Source organism: Oncorhynchus masou, chromosome 3, assembly GCF_036934945.1.
Source record: "Oncorhynchus masou masou isolate Uvic2021 chromosome 3, UVic_Omas_1.1, whole genome shotgun sequence".
Taxonomy (NCBI): domain Eukaryota; kingdom Metazoa; phylum Chordata; class Actinopteri; order Salmoniformes; family Salmonidae; genus Oncorhynchus; species Oncorhynchus masou.
Window position 1 is genome coordinate 29,711,570 of NC_088214.1, and position 23,631 is coordinate 29,735,200.

At 43.7% G+C, this 23,631-nt stretch overlaps 1 protein-coding gene across 1 annotated transcript in view; it reads left to right on the forward strand.

Annotated features, from left to right (window-relative positions):
• Window positions 1-23,631, forward strand: part of LOC135514213 (BMP/retinoic acid-inducible neural-specific protein 3-like) — a 118,492-nt gene that overhangs the window by 63,070 nt on the left and 31,791 nt on the right. Inside the window, exons 5-6 of the mRNA XM_064937529.1 lie at window positions 2,755-2,860; window positions 9,596-9,832. Coding sequence (XP_064793601.1) covers window positions 2,755-2,860; window positions 9,596-9,832 — 343 coding nt within the window. The remainder of the gene's footprint in view (window positions 1-2,754; window positions 2,861-9,595; window positions 9,833-23,631) is intronic.

A 23,631-nucleotide genomic window follows, 5' to 3' on the forward strand; every position in this document is an offset into this window, starting at 1 on the left:
ATTTGTTTGTTCGACATGTTGGGATCTTTTTTGTCTCTAAAACTAATTATGCGAGAAATGGTGGTGTTTTTTTTAAATGAGCAAATATTGATATAATAACCATAATATCAAAGTAAACTTATTATCGCGCGATGACATGTCGTAGTGGGAGGACACACCAAATCTTGGGAAGCTATGCAATTTAAATTAGCTTTCAGATAAAATAAGTTATGATGGACTTCACAAGGTGGTGAAAGTGTATGGTATGAGCTTGATGCTCCTTTCCAATAAATGTCGAAGGTCTTATTCTGGTGAAAGGATGTTCGATGCTTGACTGCCATTTTGACAAATATAAAACATTTTCACTCTTATCAATTATATCATCATGTAAACCAGCCCACCTGCAGTGCCTACCCACACTATATCTGCGAGCTGTTGGCCAGAGGGCACATGCAAAGACTGAGTCAGTTTTTGTGAAAAAACATAAGGAACACATAAGTGAAAAAGTATATATTTTGTACATTACATCATCATGCAGTGATTTTTTTAGTTTGGTGGAAACACACCACTAGTTGGAAAATGCGCTTATTTTCTTCATGCAGATTTTTTTATATTTGCATGAAAATCTGCCACCAATTGGATGGAAACCTAACTAGTCAGGGGTTGAACGGGCAAGAAAAAATATTGAAGTGCCTTTGAACGGGTATGGTCGTAGGTGACAGCCGCACCGGTTTGAGTGTGTCAAGAACTGCAACGTTGCCGAGTTTTTCACGTTCAACAGTTTTGTGTGCATCAAGAATGGTCCCCCACCATCACCCATAGGACATCCAGCCAACTTGACACAACTGTGGGAAGCATTGGAGGCAACATGGGCCAACATCCCTGTGAAATGCTTGTCCATGCCCCGACGAATTGAGGCTGTTCTGATGGCAAAAGGGGGTTCAACTCAATATTAGGAAGGTGTTCCTAATATTTTGTACACTCTGTGTATGTTATAGGACAGATAGATAAAAAAAATCACATGAAGCACTCTGCAAATACCTGGCTTCAGCCTTGCAGTGCTTCAAGATGAGAAGCTGCTGGTTACGTTTTAGCAAAATTATCATCTCTAGTGTGCGAGCCACCTGCTCCTCAATGCTCTGCCAACTGAGCTAATCATCCATGAGAGAGTGGGATGTGCTTGACCTGCCTGCGTACATGGCTTTAGGCTTTGTGGTTGTAATGAAACTTCTGGAGGAGGAATGAAATATATTATCTTACATAATGCAGGGGGACTATAAAGTACTTCAACTTATTTGGTATATATCACAGTAAGAGGAATGAAGTATAGTCCACAATACATAGCATGTAGTACTGCACTGACTTGATATTGTTTGACAAGGGTCGATAGAAAAACAATATTTTACAATGAATCATCTGTAAAACACCTTATTTATTGAGTATGGTAGCTTACTGGCAGTGTTTTTTGTCAAGAAATACAGTTTTACTCTCTTACATAACTGCGAGGAAGATTTGGAAGGAGATTTGCAAGGGAGGTTTATATTGATAGATGCGATAAAGAGATCGATTTCCATAATCTTGCCTTTTCACTGTTGCCTTTAACATTTTTGAGCTCTGTACTACAGTATATTATTCATATTTCATCGGTTTGGAGGAGAAGATTGACATGGATTAAAGTATTTTGTGAATGTTCACACTTGCACATTCTAATGTGGGCTCGCACCAACCTTAGCCCAGGTCTTGGTGGCCCTGTTACAGAGCAGGGTTAGCACCGACTTTTAGCCACAGAAACATAAACACACTGCCAAAATAGCCCGTGTGAAACGGGGTCAAGAACAACGCATAGAATTTTAACTTTCCAATCAGAAAAGCTGAATTTTATCCCTCCATTTGAGAACAAAGACTTGAAAAAAAAACAAAAAAACAATCTGTGTTAGCAATGGCTAACAAAAACGGTTGCTATGCAGGCTGGCTAATTTCTTCTCCCTTAGCTGGCCAACTGCTCCAAAAACTCTACAGCTGGGAGGGCAGCAAATGCTCCATATTCATCTGTTTTAATAACTTTTCAATGTAAGGGATAAACACAGACGCTCATCATTACCTTAGTAATAATGGACGATGAAGCGGGACGAGGCAGACACAGCATTCTCTGTATAGGGGCAAGATCACATTTTTTTTCAATGAAACATCGTTTCTAAGGTCGGACAGGCAGACGGCAAGGTTTATACAAACCATCACATACAATACTGTCTTTGATATATTCAGGTAAAGACAAGAGGATTCTAATATCCCATAACTCTTTGCGGCACTATTCAACAAGGGACAAGCTATTACATTCGGGAATGACTGGGAGTGAATGGTAGTAGCACAGAAAGTTTGCCATCAAAGTGAAAAGTAAACACATTCGTAGTGAATATCAGCTAACTACTCAACAGTTTTACTGTCATTCCTATCCAGCCACATTTTTACTGGAATTCCTGACCGCTGGTCCCATGAATATTAATTTTTAACGCTTCCTCACAGAATTATTCCATTGTCTTAATCTTCCCATCTTCAATTTATCGTAGCTTTTACTCAGGTCATCTTCAACCTAGCTTTTACTTCCTGGCATGGGTACACTCAAGATGGCTGCCAGTCCACCCATTATGCCCTCATTGACTTGAATGGGGAAACCCTTTCTATTCATTCTATTTCTAAAGGTTAGACAACTAACAACCAGGTACATGATTCACCAGTAGGCATAATAAGGCATTAAAGTATCTCCTTGTTTCCTAGGTAACAGAAACTAGGACCGGGCCCCTTGGATGCAGTAACTATGACAGCCTTGATTCTGTTAGCTCTGTCTTGGTACACAGTCCTGAAAATAAAATACAGCTAAAAGGTAAGCTACTGTACTCCATTCTCTAAACAGTTGCTCTGTGTACTATTGTGTGTGTATAATAAACTCAGTATGTTCTTTGTTCTATGCTGCAAGACAAATTACTTGGAATCCACAAAAAATAGTTTTGCTGCCAAGAAGAAAAAATTACTTATTTAGTTTCAAATGATCTCCAACTTGATGTAAGGGAGTATTTTGGTGGAGAAACTTTCTTGCGTACAATAAACTCTCCAGGCAAAAGCTTTGGTTTCCCCTTGAGTGCTTCACTGTTCTCGCCAGCTCTGATCTATACAACCAATGCCATGTGATTTTGATAAGTGTATATCAGTGCTTCTAAGCTTAGCAGTGGGCTCTCATTCGTCATTCCTTAAGGCTATTCATTCAGGCTCTTTGACTTGTGAAATCATGCAGTATTGAATCTCAAATCATAGATCATATCTGTGAAGCAAGGTTTTGAAAATCCTGTTGTGTGAGATTATTTTGGGATGGATTCATCCATCTGCTGGGGACTGGCGCTTAAACGGTGTATAAAATAAGTTTTGGTGACGTCCCAAAATGGTACCTATTCCCTACATAGTGCACTACTTTTGACCAGGTCAAAAGTAGCGCACTGTAAAGGGAATAGGGTGACATTTTGAACACAGGCTTTGAGTGCTGCTTCCATAACCTGGCTCCTAGCAGGTCCAACCAGCAGGTCCAACATGGCTGCACTGGTCAAACAACAGAGGCTAGACAATAGGGAATTGGGCAAATATCAGACATAATGAGGCCCAGATGGCCAGGACACAGTCCAAGGATGGAGGAACAAAATCTCCATACGCTAAGCCTTCATTCCCATAAACACCACAGGGATGGCTAACAACAAGGAATAGTTTAAAGACCATCTTATAGGCCAAAACGTAAACTATGGTAAAGCTAGGGTTAGTTGGAAGAGCTAGGGTCTTACTGTAGACAGTAAGAACAGATGCGGCTTAAATGCTCTAACAGAAGAAAAGCATTGATGGCGAGTGGCTAAGGACTATTGAGGAGATTTAATCCTATTCATTTTATAAGCCATTTACATTACATGACCAAAGTATGTGGACTACTCGCTCATTAATGTCTTAATCGAAATTACGGCTTGCCTCTTATCCGCTCATCATTCCCTTATGCCATAGTTTGTACATCTCAATTGTTATATTGTCTATATACAGTAGGTCTATCTTATTCATGAATGATTTCATAGTTTTGCTTATTTGTGTATTATAATTAGCTCATGTACTTTTCTTCATGAGGAGGGGATTCTATATGTTGTTGGGTCTGTAACCATGTTTGCCAGTGACAGTCTCTTCCCATTCAACACATTCTTTTTTTCAACAAAAAGTTCAGTAATAGACCCATGTTATTCCAGTTGATATTGCAAGGGTTGTTTTGTTTGCGCAATGTGCTGTCTGTGCGCCGGTATATTGTCTATTATCATAGACCCTTGTGATTGTTCTTTCCTTCCTTTTTAGACCATAGGCCTAATAAAATAATAAAATGTTGTGTAGTAGCTTTGCTGGCATGCATCGAAACAAATTCCCATGCTAAAAATCGCCACTACCCCAATTTATTAAGCTTTTTAGGGATAAGAAAATGATCATACCTAGGCTAGAGAAACACAATGCAATAATGTATTTTCTTTATTTTTTTTCTAGCGAGCAAAGAGTTCTAGTCTAGGCTGTAAACTGCAGTGAATATGCCATTTCAATAACCGCTAAAAAGCTCTGCGTTTTGAATGCATGATTCATTGCGAAAATAATAATAATAATCTAGCCTTGGCCTTATTAGGCAAACATTTGGATCAGTAATGGGTATTTTCTCGACAGTAAAGGCACATTAGCAGGCTAGTCATAGTGTGTATTTTGTGTATCGGCGTTAACAGATAGGCCTACCATCTGACAATATAGCCTTCTCATGCGCTGTTTGCCAGTTATTTAGGCAATCTTACCGTGCCTTCTCCCCTTTCCAATCAGACTTGCTCACCTAGAACCAAAAATGCTTCAACAGTACAAGGTTTTGATAAGTTGTCAATTTTTTATCGTCGGAGGGGGGGCCTTGCAGCCGGGTAAGCGACTGCTTATTTAGCTTCTGCCTGGAGCCGGCTCTGCTTCAGAGCATCACACGTCTGGCTAAGCTTTATTTCAAGAGGAAAGAAATAGATAAGCAAGTGACAGTGATGACAATCTCTCTAATCCAATAGTGAAGCCAAGTCTAAGCATCGTGAACACAGGAGAAAAGAGGAAGGACTGGAAAAAGCAGTCGGTATCAAGAAGTGAAAGGAAGTGCATATCTACTGGTCTCTCCCTGCACAATGTATAATTCATGAAAACAAAGTCCAAGGGTATATCCTCCAAAAATCTTCCTCACCTCATGTTCTGAAGGTGTAACACTGTAAATTTAAATGTTCAATCCAGGATTTTGTTTACTTTGTGGTGCAGGGCTTATCTAAAACTGTGGGATATATTTTTATGTTTGTCTTATCCCTATATTAAATACATTGATGACTGTACAATGCCATTTCAGCTATTGTTTGCGTGAAGTGCACTAAAAAAGCTATCTAAAGGAAACCTAAATCTTTGGTTCACCTCTCTGGCAGCCCAAGAGCAATTGTAAATTGAAAAGTGGCTTACCATGATGTATAAGCCACAACCATGACAAAATGCATAAATCAATCCACATATTTAAATTATTGATAAATAACTCTATCTCACTGTATTTGCATCTAATTAAACCATCAAACAGTGCATATTGGTCACTATATTAAGCAAATGGTTTAGAGTCCATAAGGATGCCAGGAACAAAAATCGTGTTTATTATCTTGTCTTTTTGAACCAAGGAAAATGTGATCTTTCAATTCTTAATCTTCATTAGAGGAAGCCGACACCCAACAAGTATTTTACGGCACTGTAGAAATATTTAACGACAATCTACCTTTTTCAAATTCATGTTAAATTGAAGTAGATTACCATTATAAGGTTACTAGAAAACAACCAATCACAGCTAATCCCATTTCAGACTCCTATTATTCATTGCAATGGAAAAGCCCATGTGGTTCAATAATAATATGAAATCCCAGAGGTTAATGCCAGTCTAATAAATTTAATATTTTCCAATTCTTTAAAAAGTAGGCTGTAGGGTCGTCTGCAGACAAGCATTTCAGCGAACACTAATTTGCTTCGAACACCCACGACAGAAATGTCACCACAAGTCAAACAAGCACAAAGTAGTGTGAGGAGAGGAATGAGCTCAGAGCATTCTCTTCCTTCAGCCATCGCTAATTATAAACGCAGCTTGTGCCAATTTCCAGCGCCTTCCTCAGGTTTGACATTTAAATTGCCAACCCACTTAATACCGCCGTCTCCTGAAGGAAGCCCACTGCTGACAGATACCCTGTAACTACTGAGAGATGGTTGAAAATCTGTGTGACAGTATTTTTTGAGATTGAGTGTGTGTGTGTGTGTGTGTTGAATTTTGTAACTTTCTTAGCTAAAGCATTTCTGCACTTCCATCAAGACAAGTCATTAGCACAGGGAAAAGAAATGAAATATGGAAAAGTATTGTTCTTGACAACTGAAGCTTGCAATTCCACAGAAAAGCACTCGTTGCACTCCCCCCTCCAAAAAAAGTGGCAGAGATGGAAGGGCTGAGGTGAAGAGGCTGTTATTTAGCCGTCTCCCAAATTAAAGCCCATTTCTGCCAGATAGCTCTCCCATTGGCTCACAGAACCTGTCAGCCGCCAAGGCAGGAAGACTGTGACTAATTGTGTCTGCTCTCCACTATTCAAAAAGTAAATACCAAGGAACACACATAAATATTCATAATAAGGCACACGGATTGACTCCACTCTTGAAACATTTCCAAAGTGTTGCAAACTGAGAGGAAGCCTTTGTCACAGCTAACATGATCATTAGATTCCAAACACTCACAGCTGAGCTTCTGACTAAACAATACCATTAGGGAAATTGAGAAAAAGCAGACAATTTAATACATATTATTGAACTCTCTGCAAGGTTATTGATATGTATTGATCAGAAAAAGATGTTACCATTTAAAACAGATTATGGGTTTTCAAATTATGTGTGATTTAAAATTGAACGGTATCTTTATCAATATTGAATATCACCTATTTTAGGTGCATGTACAGTGCTTTCAGGAATATTATTCAGACCCATTTACTTTTTCCACATTTTGTTAAGTTAGTCTTATACTAAAATTGATTAAATTGTTTTTTCCCCCCCTCCTCAATCTACACAAAATACCCCATAATAACATTTTTGCAAATGTATAAAAAATGTAAAACTGAAATATCACATTTACATAAGTATTCAGACCCTTTACTCAGTAAAACAGTCTTGAGTATCCTTGGGTATAGGATACAGATCTGTAGATCCTCTCGAGCTCTGTCAGAGATGTTCGATTGGGTTCAAGTCCGGGCTCTGGCTGGGCCACTCAGACACATTCAGAGACATACAAAGCCACTCCTAAATTGTCTTTACTGTGAGCTTAGGGTCGTTGTCCTTTTGGACGGTATAAACCTTCTCTCCCAGTCTGAGGTCCTGAGCACACTGGAGCAGATTTTCATCAAGGATCTCTGTACTTTGCGCCGTTCATCTTTCCCTCGATCCTAACTAGTCTATCAGTCCCTAACGCTGAAAAACATCCCCACAGCATGATGCTGCCACCACCATGCTTCACCGGAAGTATGGTGCCAGGTTTCCTCCAGATGTGATGCTTGGCATTCAGGCCAAAGAGTTTAATATTGGTTTCATCAGACCAGAGAATCTTGTATCTCATGGTCTGAGAGTCCTTTAGGTGCCATTTGGCTAACTCCAAGTTGGCTTTCATGTGCCTTTTATTGAGAAGTGGCTTCTGTCTGGCCACTCTACAATAAAGGCCTGATTGGTGGAGTGCTGCAGAGATAGTTGTCCTTCTGGAAGATTCTCCCATCACCTCAGAGGAACTCTGGAGCTCTGTCAGAGTGACCAATGGGTTCTTGGTCACCTCCCTGACCAAGGCCCTTCTCCCCCAATTTGTCAGTTTGGCAGGGCGGCCAGATCTTAGAAGAGTCAATGGTGGAAAAAGTACCCAATTGTCATACTTGAGTAAAAGTATAAAATGACTCAAGTAAAAGTAAAGGTCATCCAGTAAAATACTACTTGAGTAAAAGTCTAATACTTGGGTAAAAGTCTAATAGTATTTGTTTTTAAATATATTCAGTTGTTAAATATAATTAAGTATCAAAAATAAATGGAATTGCAAAAATATACATAAGTATCAAAGTAAAAGTATAAATAATTTCAAATTCCTTATATTAAGCAAACCAGACGACACAATGTTCTTGATATCCAAGGGTACTCTCCAAAACTCAGACATAATTTACAAACGAAGCATTAAGCATGTTTAGTGAGTCTACCAGATCAGTCGCAGAAGGGATGACCAGGGATGTTCACTTGATAAGTGCATGAATTGGACCATTTTGCTGTCCTGCTAAGCATTCAAAATGTAAGAGTACTTTTGGGTGTCAGGGAGAATGTATGGAGTAAAAAGTACATCATATTCTTTAGGAATGTAGTGAAGTAAAAGTTGTCAAAAATAGAAATAGTAAGGGACAGATACCCCCAAAAAGGACTTAAGTATTTTACACCACTGGGAAGAGTCTTGGTGGTTCCAAACTTCTTCCATTTAAGAATAATTGAGGCCACTGTGTTCTTGGGGACCTTCAATGCTGCAGACAATTTTCAGTACCGTTCAGATCTGTGCCTTGACACAACTGTCTTGGAGCTCTACGAACAAGTCCTTCGACATAATGGCTTGGTTTTTACTCTGAAATGCACTGTCAACTATGGGATGTTATATTGACAGGTGTGTGCTTTTCCAAATCATGTCCAATCAATTGAATTTACCACGCGGACTCCAATCAAGTTATATAAACATCTCAAGGACGATCAATGGAAACAGGATGCACCTGATCTCAATTTCGAGTCTCATGGCAAAGGGTCTGATACTTATGTAAATAAGGTATTTAAGTTTGACATTTTTAATAAATTTGTAAACATTTCTAAAAACTTGTTTTCACTTGTCATTATGGGGTATTGTGTGTAGATTGATGAGTAAAACATTTAATTGAATTAATTTTAGAATAAGGCTGTAACTAAACAAAATTTGGAATAAGTCAAGGGGTCTGAATTCTTTCCGAATGCACTGTATATCAAGTGTAAACCTGTCTCATGCAGTAAAGGACATTTGTGCAGGCATATATACAGAGCATGTTCTGATGGGTGGCATTGTTTAATAGAACTGTTCCATCAAAACATTAGTCTCAAATAGCATCCGATTACCTATGTATTGCACATCTTTTGACCAGGGCCCATGCCTCCCCTCATTCTAACATCGTAGGCGCATCATTTCATAACCTTGACCATCTACACTCTGGATTTTGTTTGGCATTCTCTGCCATATCTCTGAGATGTGTGGTCTTTACACCTAATTCTCAATTACTAGCAACTAAGTTCCTTTGTCTTGCAGTGGCTACAATAAACAACCCAATTATAGTAATTCCCATCTCATTTTTAGACTTTTGCTCTCACTATGGAGACATATGAGGGATAAAGGGGACATATAGCTTTGTTTTGAACATGAACTTCATGTAACTTGAAGGCACTAAAATATAATATTTCACCAATGACAAGTGGCTATAATATTCTCCTCTGTATTCAGGTTTACAGGATGTCCTTCCAGAATTCCTCCGGAACCGTTTCGTGGAGGCTGCTCTCAGCTTCGTGGCATGCAACTCTGAGGGGGAGCTTTTGTGTCGTAACAATGACTGCTGGTGCCGCTGCTCTGCCAAGTTCCCAGATTGTAACTGCCCCTTTGCTGATATTAAAGTCATGGAGGAAAATCTGCACAAAAGCAAGGAATCCTGGACCAACTTCAACACCGAATTCATGGAATCAGGTGGGCTATTTGTTTCAGTTGTTTGTTATTCATTTCTGTCAAGCTGCATTTGAAAGCTATAGGGAGGAGCAGGACACAGGTGTGCGATAAAATGGGCAAGGAAAAAACATTTTTTAAATGTTCAAAATCAACAAACATCTAGCTCATGCCCTGAATACATGGTTTGAGATCGGAGGCAGGTCGTTTTCTCCATTGCTTTTGTTTCTCTACCATCTATCTGCAAGAGAGGGCTTCTATCCATCTGTTGGATTCTGTATAATATGGAAAGTGCATTCTGAGTGACGTTTTTGAAGGCATAGACATGCTCCTTGAATTCACTAAACATCATTTTGACAGCAATAGCAGAGCAGCTCTCATATGAAATCTTTATAAAATGCTGCGTTGTTGACAAGCTACAGAAAAGGAGAAATACGTTTCCTCATAATTACAACCTATTCTTTTACTGCTGATGTTGTTTTTGTCTGAAGCCTAACTTGAGCAATTTGTCATGATAATGAGCAAATTACCTCTTAATTTTTGGGGGGATGGTTGAGTGTCAAAGCAAGCAATATGCAAGACATATCTTAAAAGGTACGCACACATACACACACACATATACACCTAAAAGCAAGCCTGAAAATGCATTATGTACAATACAGAAGAAGGGAGTGACCTAAGCACTAAGCATTTTTAATGGGGCAGAGTTTGTCTTATTATGTCTCTTCACTTGCCACTGAGCAAAGCATCCAAGACTCAGTGCTGCTGGCAAGAGTATGCTTACAGTCTGAATGTGAGGTTGAGCTGCAGTTCTGCTGAGATTAGTTGATAAATATTGTAGCGGGGAAAAACTAGAAATTGGTGGAGAGTGCTGGCACATCATGCACCCTTGGAACAAGTATTTCCCCCAGCCAAGGAATGATCCAATCAGAGAGATAAATCCTTCCTCCGTCTCCAAAGCCTCTCCTGCCCCACGTTGGTGCTTCAATGAAATCCCCCACAAATCCCTTTAACTGTAGCACTTCACTCATCAAAATGCATATCTGCTTTCAGCAGGTGAAGTGGCTGGCTCAAGAGGACTAGTCCAGCCAAGGCAAAGCCTGGCTGGATGTATATTTACTCCAGTCATTAATTTGTTCTCATTGTCAGAAGGCTAGATGGGTTGGGAGTCTGGCAATATTAATAAGAGGACTTTGATTAGTGGTTCAGCAGCGAGGCCGGAAAACCCTATTGTAGGAGATGAGGAGATGATTGTGGACTTCAGGAAACAGCAGAGGGAACACCCCCCTATCCACATCGATGGAACTGTAGTGGAGAGAGTAGCAAGTTTTAAGTTCCTCGGCATAACATCACAGACAAACTGAATTGGTCCACTCACACAGACAGCATCGTGAAGAAGGCGCAGCAGCGCCTCTTCAACCTCAGGAGGCTGAAGAAATTCGGCTTGTCACCAAAAGCACTCACAAACTTCTACAGAGGCACAATCGAGAGCATCCTGGCGGGCTGTATCACCGCCTGGTACGGCAACTGCTCCGCCCTCAACCGGTAAGGCTCTCCAGAGGGTAGTGAGGTCTGCACAACGCATCATCAGGGGCAAACTACCTGCCCTCCAGGACACCTACACCACCCGATGTTACAGGAAGGCCATAAAGATCATCAAGGACATCTACCACCCGAGCCACTGCCTGTTCACCCCGCTATCATCCAGAAGGCGAGGTCAGTACAGGTGCATCAAAGCTGGGACCGAGAGACTGAAAAACAGCTTCTATCTCAAGGCCATCAGACTGTTAAACAGCCACCACTAACATTGAGTGGCTGCTGCCTACACACTGACTCTGACTCAACTCCAGCCACTTTAATAATGGGAATTGATGGGAAATGTTGTAAATATATCACTAGCCACTTTAAACAATGCTACCTTATATAATGTTACTTACCCTACATTATTCAAAGTCATGCAATATGCTTTTGAAATATTTAGATTTTTTTTAAACGATTTTGACTACTTTAAACATCTTCTCCAGAATCGCTAAACAGACTGGAATGAAATATGGTATATAACCTCTATGGGTGGACATCTTGAAACACAATATTTTCCAAAACTATAGCACAAACAATATGTCTACCAGTGGTGGTTGGTGCCGTTTAAAATTAGGGAGGATTATTTTTTTAAATGAACATGGCCTTATTTCTATTACAGAATATTGGATGACTGTCATTCATATTCCATTCACCCAGCTCAATGTAACATCAATAGGTTTAGGCTATTACATGATACTTGAATTTCATCACTTTTTCATCATTTCCCATCACTTTACCCATCATGCGGTTGCTACAACCTATCCTATGAATTAAAGTTTACAACATAGAGAGAATTTTGAGTAATCAAGGTGAGACAGTGACACATTCAATACTGCCTTGCACATTCTTGCCTGTATCTAGCTGATCTAGGGAGTAATCATTAGTCCATCATTTGCAAATGTACAATTATATAGGCCAAATACAGGTATTTTTATCCCTGCTTTGATCTGTTTGCTTCCGTTTAAGAAACATTTTTCAATTAACTTTCATAGCAGCCACATAAAAACAGCTTCATCACTTTGCTTGTTGTATATATAATTCCTTCTCGCAACTATCTATGTGCTCTCCTCCTCTCAACTTGTCCCTTCGGTTGTGGACACTACACATCTGCTGTCTGTGACCAGGAAAAAACTTTCCAAGCCAAACCTTCATATCATGACTGCTATAACTGCTACACACAGCCTACATCATTGTCACATAGTCAACATAGCTACTAGAACTGACGCATTAGTAAACCCACTAATTACAATCATGCAGTACAGTGTACAGTCAAAAGCAGTTTTGCAACTACACTGGTGGGCCCCGGTGGCAATACATTAGTAAAACCAAAAGCTTACATTGACTTGGAAGACTTACATTGTTGGATTGCCATAGCCAGCTAGCTAACATAGCATCCCTCTCTGTTTGAGCCGGGTGTTTGAGTAGGCTAAACTAGAGAGCTGCATTCTCTAGCTAAGTAAAAGTTAAAAATAAATACAACCAAATATAGCTAGCTCTCTCTCTCTCTCTCTCTTTCTCTCTTGCTTCTCCTTAATATTGAAAGAAATTAATTAGTTCTAAACTGTTCAACTATTGTCTTTCTCTCTCTTTGAGTCACCTAATCATCACATTTTATACACTGCAGTGCTAGCTAGCTGTAGCTTATGCATTCAGTACTAGATTCAATCTCTGATATTTTTTATTGGGTGGACAACATGTCAGTTCATGCTGCAAGTGCACTGATAGGTTGGAGGATGTTCTCCGGAGGTTGTCATAATTACTGTGTATGTCTACGGAAGGGGGTGAGAACCATGAGCCTCCTAGGTTTTGTTTTGAAGTCAGTGTACCCAGAGGAGGACAGAAGCTAGGTGTCCTCTGGCTACACCATGGTGCTAACCTACAGAGTACTGCTGAGGCTTTAGTAGAACATCACATTTTATTAGTCACATACACATGGTTAGCAAAATGCGTGTGCTTTTAGTTCCAACAGTGCAACAATATCTAACATGTAATCTAACAATTCCACAACAACTACCTAATACACACACATCTAAAGGAAATGAATGTACATATATATGGATGAGCAATAACAGAGTGGCATAGGCAAGATGCAATTTGATGGTATAAAATGCAGTATATACTGTACATGTGAGATGAGTAATGCAAGATATGTAAACATTATTAATGTGGCTTTATTCAAGTGGCCAATGATTTCAAGTCTGTATGTAGGCAGCAGCCTCTCTGTGTTAGTGATGGCTTTTTTACAGTCTGATGGCCTGGAGAAAGAAGCCTGGAGAAAGAAGCTGTTTTACAGTATCTCGATCTTTGTTTTGTTGTACTGACCTCACCTTCTGGATGGTAGCAGTGCCTCGGTTGGTTATTATACTTTTTTAAATTTTATAATAAATACTAACAATACTAACAATACAGCAATACTAACAATGACATTCATTGTACTGTTGAATGGGATGGCCAATTTAGAGGACAAAACAAAACTTAACTCACACATACACAAAATAAAACAAAATCCTATTAGGTGGTACATGTATATGAAGACAGCATATAGTCAATACAAGCAGTGTAGTTAAGCCAAAAATAAATGTTGAGTGGAGTACAGCACAGAGTAGCAGCAGATCGTCAACCCAGTTATGAAGCGGGACTAGACCATTTATCCAGTATCGGCTGCCATATTTTGTAAAACATTGGACTTCTATTGGAGGTATTGTATCGAATCTTTTCCATATGTATTACATTCCCTAAATTCCGTAACCACATTTCAAAGGTAGGTACAGTCTCCAGTTTCCAAAATTGCAATATGAGCCTTTTGGCTAATAGAGTACACAGAGAGACAGCTTTCCCTTCGTGGTTATTCCCATCAACTGTACCAAACAGAGCGGTCAATGGGTCTGGGGCAAGAACTCTATCAAAGGCTCTCGATAAATAATCAAAAATGAGAGCGCAGTAAACATGTAACTTAGGACATGTCCAGAATAAGTGGTTCAACGTCCCCTCATCCTGCTTGCACCTCTCACACAGTGGTGAGGTGTCCGGGAATATTTTATGCAGTTTTACTTTTGAGTAATGTAACCTGTGTATCACCTTAAACTGTACAAGGTTGTGTCTGGCATTCACTGAACTGTGGTTTATATTCCTGAGAGCTTCTACCCAGTCCTCATCTGAGATTTCTGACCCAAGTTCTTGTTCCCAAGCCCTTTTAATGGTGTCTGTGGATACCTCTATGTGGGCCTGTAGCACATCATACAGTCTTGAGACCGACCCTTTTGAATGGGGTTTGACAAGGATCAAGCTATCTAATGTAGGACTATTTGGCTTCATGCCATACTGTGGGATATGTGTCCTTACGAAATTCCTGATTTGGAGGTATCTGAAAAAATGTGTTGTTGGCATGTTGAACTTTCCCTGTAATTGTTGAAATGAAGCTAACTGACCATCTATGTATAGATTACCAATTGTTGTGAGCCCCTTCTCCCTCCACTGTGAAAACACCACATCATCCAATGCGGGGTGGAAAGCATGATTCAGGCAAATCGGGCTGTCAATGTATACAGTGGGTATGTTAAGAAAATACCTCATCTGTTTCCAGATCCTAAGCGTATGACAAATGACTGGGTTAGAGTCATAAGTGGATTTTTTCACATATGATGGGCTATTAACAAGTGCAGGGAGTGAGGAACGTTGACAGGAGGCCTGCTCAATCAAAAGCCATGCAGGCATATCCTTCTGTCTCATCGCCGGTAAGCTTTCCCTCCAGAAAGACACAATGTTCAGATCAGCAGCCCAATAATACAGTTTAAAGTGAGGAAGGCCAAAGCCCCCCTCCATTTTGTACTTGCATAAATGCTTCTGGCTGCCTTGTTATCCCATAAAAATGGAGTTACTATTGAATCCAGTTTCTTAAAATAGCTTTGTGGTATGAAATTGGGTAGACATTGTGTCAGGATTTGGCCAGGGTTGTTCCGGGTTTTGGTCAGTAGATGCCCCCATTGTGCTTTCTGTCCTTATGTTTTTCCCTTGATCCCCATTAATTATTTGCACCTGTGCCTCGTTTCCTCTAATTGTATTTAAACCCTTAGTTTCCCTCAGTTCTGTGCTCTGTGTTTGTATGTTAGCACCCTGCCCTAGTGTTCTGTGTACTCTTGTCGATTCCGGGTGACGCTCTTGTGGTATTCTGTTTTTTTTGTTTTTGTTTATTTTTTCTTTTGAGGCCTTTTTGTGCTTTTCCTACCACCTTTTGGATTTGCCATTTTTTTGTATTTAAGGATTTTTCTTTATTAAATACACCGTCTTAAGTACTGCTGTGTCTGCCTCATCTTCTGGGTTCTGCTGACTATTCGTGGCTCAGTTGGTTAAGTGACTGTTTCTCACTCCGGAAACCCAGGTTCGAAACCGGGTCCTGACACATTGGAAGAGGTAAAGAAATCTGGGTAGGACAACCATTTTAATAGCGTTTATATGACCAACCAAGCAGATAGGCAGAGTTTTCCAAAAATCTATATTTTGTTTAAGCTGATATATTTTCATGTCCCAATTCGCTTTCAATAGCTGATCAAGGTCTCTTGTCACTACAATGCCAAGGCTTGTGAACTTGTCCATCACTGTTCTAAATGGGGTAGATTGCAGAAATTGCATATCCACAGGCCGTGATATTGGCATCAACTCACTTTTTTGCCAGTTTATCTTGTAGCCAGAGAAGGAGCCAATTGTGTTTATCTAGCTAAGTAAGGGTGGAATAGAAATTTCAGGTTTGGACAAAAACAAAAGAACATCGTCTGCATATAGGGAGATTTTGTGCTGTGTGTCCTTTATTTTAACAGAAGCTATATCGGCACATGCCCGAATGCGAGTAGCAAGGGGTTCCATGGCTATAGCGAAGAGAGCAGGCGAAATAGGGCACCCCTGTCGGCACCCCTTGAACAAGCGGAATGACTGCGACATTTCTTGATTGGTTACCACGTACACCATTGGGTGTGCATAAATAATTCTTATCCAATTAATAATGTAACGGCGTTCTTCGTTTGTCGCAAGAAAGTCGGACCGAAATGCAGCGTGTTGGTTACTCATGTTTTTTAATGAAACAAATAACGGAACTATACATGAAATAACTAATAAATACAAAACAACAAAACGTAACGTGAAACCTATTACAGCCTATCTGGTGAACACTACACAGAGACAGGAACAATCACCCACGAAATACAAAGTGAAACCCAGGCTACCTAAATACGGTTCCCAATCAGAGACAACGAGAATCACCTGACTCTGATTGAGAACCGCCTCAGGCAGCCAAACCTATGCAACACCCCTGCTCAGCCGCAATCCCAATAACTAGAAAACCCCACTATGAAATACAACAACATAAACCCATGTCACACCCTGGCCTGACCAACTAATTAACGAAAACACAAAATACTAAGACCAAGGCGTGACAGAACCCCCTCCCATTTACATTTACATTACATTTAAGTCATTTAGCAGACGCTCTTATCCAGAGCGACTTACAAATTGGTGAATTCACCTTCTGACATCCAGTGGAACAGCCACTTTACAATAGTGCATCTAAGTCATTAAGGGGGGGGGGGGGTGAGAAGGATTACTTATCCTATCCTAGGTATTCCTTGAAGAGGTGGGGTTTCAGGTGTCTCCGGAAGGTGGTGATTGACTCCGCTGTCCTGGCGTCGTGAGGGAGTTTGTTCCACCATTGGGGGGCCAGAGCAGCGAACAGTTTTGACTGGGCTGAGCGGGAACTGTACTTCCTCAATGGTAGGGAGGCGAGCAGGCCAGAGGTGGATGAACGCAGTGCCCTTGCTTGGGTGTAGGGCCTGATCAGAGCCTGGAGGTACTGCGGTGCCGTTCCCCTCACAGCTCCGTAGGCAAGCACCATGGTCTTGTAGCGGATGCGAGCTTCAACTGGAAGCCAGTGGAGAGAGCGGAGGAGCGGGGTGACGTGAGAGAACTTGGGAAGGTTGAACACCAGACGGGCTGCGGCGTTCTGGATGAGTTGTAGGGGTTTAATGGCACAGGCAGGGAGCCCAGCCAACAGCGAGTTGCAGTAATCCAGACGGGAGATGACAAGTGCCTGGATTAGGACCTGCGCCGCTTCCTGTGTGAGGCAGGGTCGTACTCTGCGGATGTTGTAGAGCATGAACCTACAGGAACGGGCCACCGCCATGATGTTGGTTGAGAACGACAGGGTGTTGTCCAGGATCACGCCAAGGTTCTTAGCGCTCTGGGAGGAGGACACAATGGAGTTGTCAACCGTGATGGCGAGATCATGGAACGGGCAGTCCTTCCCCGGGAGGAAGAGCAGCTCCGTCTTGCCGAGGTTCAGCTTGAGGTGGTGATCCGTCATCCACACTGATATGTCTGCCAGACATGCAGAGATGCGATTCGCCACCTGGTCATCAGAAGGGGGAAAGGAGAAGATTAATTGTGTGTCGTCTGCATAGCAATGATAGGAGAGACCATGTGAGGTTATGACAGAGCCAAGTGACTTGGTGTATAGCGAGAATAGGAGAGGGCCTAGAACAGAGCCCTGGGGGACACCAGTGGTGAGAGCGCGTGGCGAGGAGACAGATTCTCGCCACGCCACCTGGTAGGAGCGACCTGTCAGGTAGGACGCAATCCAAGCGTGGGCCGCGCCGGAGATGCCCAACTCGGAGAGGGTGGAGAGGAGGATCTGATGGTTCACAGTATCGAAGGCAGCCGATAGGTCTAGAAGGATGAGAGCAGAGGAGAGAGAGTTAGCTTTAGCAGTGCGGAGCGCCTCCGTGATGCAGAGAAGAGCAGTCTCAGTTGAATGACTAGTCTTGAAACCTGACTGATTTGGATCAAGAAGGTCATTCTGAGAGAGATAGAGGGAGAGCTGGCCAAGGACGGCACGTTCAAGAGTTTTGGAGAGAAAAGAAAGAAGGGATACTGGTCTGTAGTTGTTGACATCGGAGGGATCGAGTGTAGGTTTCTTCAGAAGGGGTGCAACTCTCGCTCTCTTGAAGACGGAAGGGACGTAGCCAGCGGTCAGGGATGAGTTGATGAGCGAGGTGAGGTAAGGGAGAAGGTCCCCGGAAATGGTCTGGAGGAGAGAGGAGGGGATAGGGTCGAGCGGGCAGGTTGTTGGGCGGCCGGCCGTCACAAGAAGCGAGATTTCATCTGGAGAGAGAGGGGAGAAAGAGGTCAGAGCACAGGGTAGGGCAGTGTGAGCAGAACCAGCGGTGTCGTTTGACTTAGCAAACGAGGATCGGATGTCGTCGACCTTCTTTTCAAAATGGTTGACGAAGTCATCTGCAGAGAGGGAGGAGGGGGAGGGGGAGGAGGATTCAGAAGGGAGGAGAAGGTGGCAAAGAGCTTCCTAGGGTTAGAGGCAGATGCTTGGAATTTAGAGTGGTAGAAAGTGGCTTTAGCAGCAGAGACAGAGGAGGAAAATGTAGAGAGGAGGGAGTGAAAGGATGCCAGGTCCGCAGGGAGGCGAGTTTTCCTCCATTTCCGCTCGGCTGCCCGGAGCTCTGTTCTGTGAGCTCGCAATGAGTCATCGAGCCACGGAGCGGGAGGGGAGGACCGAGCCGGCCTGGAGGATAGGGGACATAGAGAGTCAAAGGATGCAGAAAGGGAAGAGAGGAGGGTTGAGGAGGCAGAGTCAGGAGAAAGGTTGGAGAAGGTATGAGCAGAGGGAAGAGATGAAAGGATGGAAGAGGAAAGAGTAGCGGGGGAGAGAGAGCGAAGGTTGGGACGGCGCGATACCATCCGAGTAGGGGCAGTGTGGGAAGTGTTGGATGAGAGCGAGAGGGAAAAGGATACAAGGTAGTGGTCGGAGACTTGGAGGGGAGTTGCAGTGAGGTTAGTGGAAGAACAGCATCTAGTAAAGATGAGGTCGAGCGTATTGCCTGCCTTGTGAGTAGGGGGGAAGGTGAGAGGGTGAGGTCAAAAGAGGAGAGGAGTGGAAAGAAGGAGGCAGAGAGGAATGAGTCAAAGGTAGACGTGGGGAGGTTAAAGTCGCCCAGGACTGTGAGAGGTGAGCCGTCCTCAGGAAAGGAGCTTATCAAGGCATCAAGCTCATTGATGAACTCTCCGAGGGAACCTGGAGGGCGATAAATGATAAGAATGTTAAGCTTGAAAGGGCTGGTAACTGTGACAGCATGGAATTCAAAGGAGGCGATAGATAGATGGGTAAGGGGGAGAGAGAGAATGACCACTTGGGAGAGATGAGGATCCCGGTGCCACCACCCCGCTGACCAGAAGCTCTCGGGGTGTGCGAGAACACGTGGGCGGACGAAGAGAGAGCAGTAGGAGTAGCAGTGTTATCTGTGGTGATCCATGTTTCCGTCAGTGCCAGGAAGTCGAGGGACTGGAGGGAGGCATAGGCTGAGATGAACTCTGCCTTGTTGGCCGCAGATCGGCAGTTCCAGAGGCTACCGGAGACCAGGAACTCCACGTGGGTCGTGCGCGCTGGGACCACCAGATTAGGGTGGCCGCGGCCACGCGGTGTGGAGCGTTTGTATGGTCTGTGCAGAGAGGAGAGAACAGGGATAGATAGACACATAGTTAACAGGGTACAGAAGAGGCTACGCTAATGCAAAGGAGATTGGAATGACAAGTGGACTACACGTCTCGAATGTTCAGAAAGTTAAGCTTACGTAGCAAGAATCTTATTGACTAAAATGATTGAAATGAAACAGTACTGCTGGAGTAGGCTAGCTGGTAGTGGCTGCGATGTTGACACTACACTAATCAAGTCGTTCCGTCGAGTGTAATAGTTTCTACAGTGCTGCTATTCGGGGCTAGCTGGCTAGCTAGCAAGGTTGATTGCGTTCCGTTACTTAAAAGAACGACAATAGCTGGCTGGCTAACCTAGAAAATCGCTCTAGGCTACACAATTGTCTTAGATACAAAGACGGCTATGTAGCTAGCTAGCTACGATCAAACAAAACAAACCGTTGTACTGTAATAGTTACTACAGTGCTGCTATTCGGGGCTAGCTGGCTAGCTACGTTAGAAGAACGACAATAGCTGGCCAGCTAACCTAGAAAATCGCTCTAGACTACACAATTGTCTTAGATACAAAGACGGCTATGTAGCTGGCTAGCTACGATCAAACAAATCAAACCGTTGTACTGTAATGAAGTGAAATGAAAATGTGATACTACCTGTGGAACGACGCGGAATGTTGACCGGGTAGTTGGAGTTCAATTCGGTAGAGGTTGGCTAGCTGTTGGCTAGCTAGCTAGCAGCATTTCCTACGTTAAGGACGACAAATAGCTGGCTAGCTAACCTCGGTAAATTAAGATAATCACTCTAAGTCTACACACTCTAAACTGCACAATTATCTTGGATACGAAGACAACTATGTAGCTAGCTGACACTACGCTAATCGAGTCGTTCAGTTGAGTGTAATAGTTTCTACAGTGCTAGTGGACAGTGGATGTTAGCTAGCTGCTTAGCTGCTTAGCTAGCTGCTTAGCTAGCTGCTGGGCAGATACGTTAGGACGACGAAATACGATAATTATGCAATTGTCGTTGATACAAAGACGGCTATGTAGCTGGCTAAGAAGAAATTGCTAAGATTAGACAAATCAAACCGTTGTACTATAACGAAATGTAATGAAAAGTTATAAAAAGTTATACTACCTGCGGACCGAAGTGTAGATGCGGCCGCTCGCTCCAACCGGAACCGGACCCCCTAAGGTCCGGACTCTTGGACGAACCTCAAAACCATAGGGAGGGTCCGGGTGGGCGTCTGTCCATGGTGGCGGTTCCGGCTCGTGACGTGGACCCCACTCCATAAATGTCATAGTTCCTCCCCTTTGCGTCCTGGGATGATCCACCCTCGCCGCCGACCATGGCCTAATAGTCCTCACCCAGAACCCCACTGAACTGAGGAGCAGCTCGTAACTGAGGGGCAGCTCGGGACTGAGGGGAAGCTCGGGACTGAGGGGCAGCTCGGGACTAAGAGAAAGCCCAGCACTGAGAGGAAGCCCAGCACTGAGAGGAAGCCCAGTACTGAGATGAAGCCCAGCCAGGCAGTTGAACCCGGCAGATCCTGGCTGACTGGCGGATCTGGAAGAGTCTGGCTGACTGGCAGATCTGGAAGCGTCTGGCTGACTGGCAGATCTGGAAGCGTCTGGCTGACTGGCAGATCTGGAAGAGTCTGGCTGACTGGCAGATCTGGAAGAGTCTGGCTGACTGGCAGATCTGGAAGAGTCTGGCTGACTGGCAGATCTGGAAGAGTCTGGCTGACTGGCAGATCTGGAAGAGTCTGGCTGACTGGCAGATCTGGAAGAGTCTGGCTGACTGGCAGATCTGGAAGAGTCTGGCTGATTGGCAGATCTGGACAGACTGGCGGCGCTGGGCAGACTGGCGGCGCTGGGCAGACTGGCGACGCTGGGCAGACTGGCGGCGCTGGGCAGACTGGCGACGCTGGGCAGACTGGCGACGCTGGGCAGACTGGCGACGCTGGGCAGATTGGCGGCACTGGGCAGATTGGCGGCACTGGGCAGGCGGGAGACTCCGGAAGCGCAGTAGAGGAGAAAGGCGCTGGCTGCGCTGAACAGGCGAGGCGCACTGAAGGCCTGGTGCGTGGTGCTGGAACTGGTGCTACAGGATTGAGGACATGCACAGGAAGCCTGGTGTGGGGAGCTGCTACCGGAGGACTGGTGTGTGGAGGTGGCTCTGGATAGACCGGACCGTGCAGGCGCACTGGAGCTCTTGAGCACCGAGCCTGCCCAAGCTTACCTGGCTCGATGCCCACTCTATCCCGGCCAATACGAAGGGCTGGTATGTGCCGCACCAGGCTATGCACCCGCACTGGAAACACTGTGCGCTCCATAGCATAACACGGTGTCTGCCCGGTCTCTCTAGCCCAACGGTGAGCACAGGGAGTTTGCCCAGGTCTCCTACCTGGCATAGCCATACTCCCTTTAAGCCCCCCCCAATATTTTTTTGGGGCTGCTTTTCGGGCTTCCTTGCCAACCGTGTTCCCTCATATCGTCGGCTCCTATCTCCGGCTGCCTCTGCTCTCCTTAGTGCCTCCACCTGTTCCCATGGGAGGCGATCTCTTCCAGGCTGTGCCCAGGGTCCTTTTCAGTCTAATATCTCCTCCCAAGTCCAGAAGTCCTTAGATCGCTGCTCCTCACAATTAACAGGAAAAGTAGGCTCAGGTCTGACTCCTGACTCTGCTACTCTCTCCCTGAGCCCTCCCCCAATAAATATTTGGGGGTGACTTTCGGGTTTCGCTCTGCGCCGCCGTGTCTTTCTTTTCGACTCCATTCGCCTATAGCCCTCTTCGCACTGCTCCAGCGAATCCCAGGCGGGCTCCGGCACTCTCTCTGGGTCGGCCGCCCACATGTCTATTTCTTCCCACGTCGTATACTCCAAGCCTCTGCTATCCATAACGTCCTCCCTTCGCTGCTCCAGCTGCCTGTTAACACGCTGCTCGGTCCGTGTGTGGTGGGTGATTCTGTAACGGCGTTCTTCGTTTGTCACAAGAAAGTCGGACCGAAATGCAGCGTGTTGGTTACTCATGTTTTTTAATGAAACAAATAACGGAACTATACATGAAATAACTAATAAATACAAAACAACAAAACGTAATGTGAAACCTATTACAGCCTATCTGTTGAACACTACACAGAGACAGGAACAATCACCAACGAAATACAAAGTGAAACCCAGGCTACCTAAATACGGTTCCCAATCAGAGACAACGAGAATCACCTGACTCTGATTGAGAACCGCCTCAGGCAGCCAAACCTATGCAACACCCCTACTCAGCTGCAATCCCAATAACTAGAAAACCCCACTATGAAATACAACAACATAAACCCATGTCACACCCTGGCCTGACCAACTAATTAACGAAAACACAAAATACTAAGACCATGGCGTGACAAATAAATTCCTTTCCCGAACCCGAAGTGCTCCAGAACCGACATCATATATTTCCACTCAATCTGGTCAAACGCCTTCTCTGCATCAAAAGCTATTACCACTGCCTCAGCCTTACAGTGCCTTGCGAAAGTATTCGGCCCCCTTGAACTTTGTTGGAAGACAAATCTCAGTCCCAGTCTCAGGTCTTTTGCAGACTCCATCAGGTTTTCTTCCAGAATGGTCCTGTATTTGGCTCCATCCATCTTCCCATCAATTTTAACCATCTTCCCTGTCCCTGCTGAAGAAAAGCAGGCCCAAACCATGATGCTGCCACCACCATGTTTGACAGTGGGTATGGTTTGTTCAGGGTGATGAGCTGTGTTGCT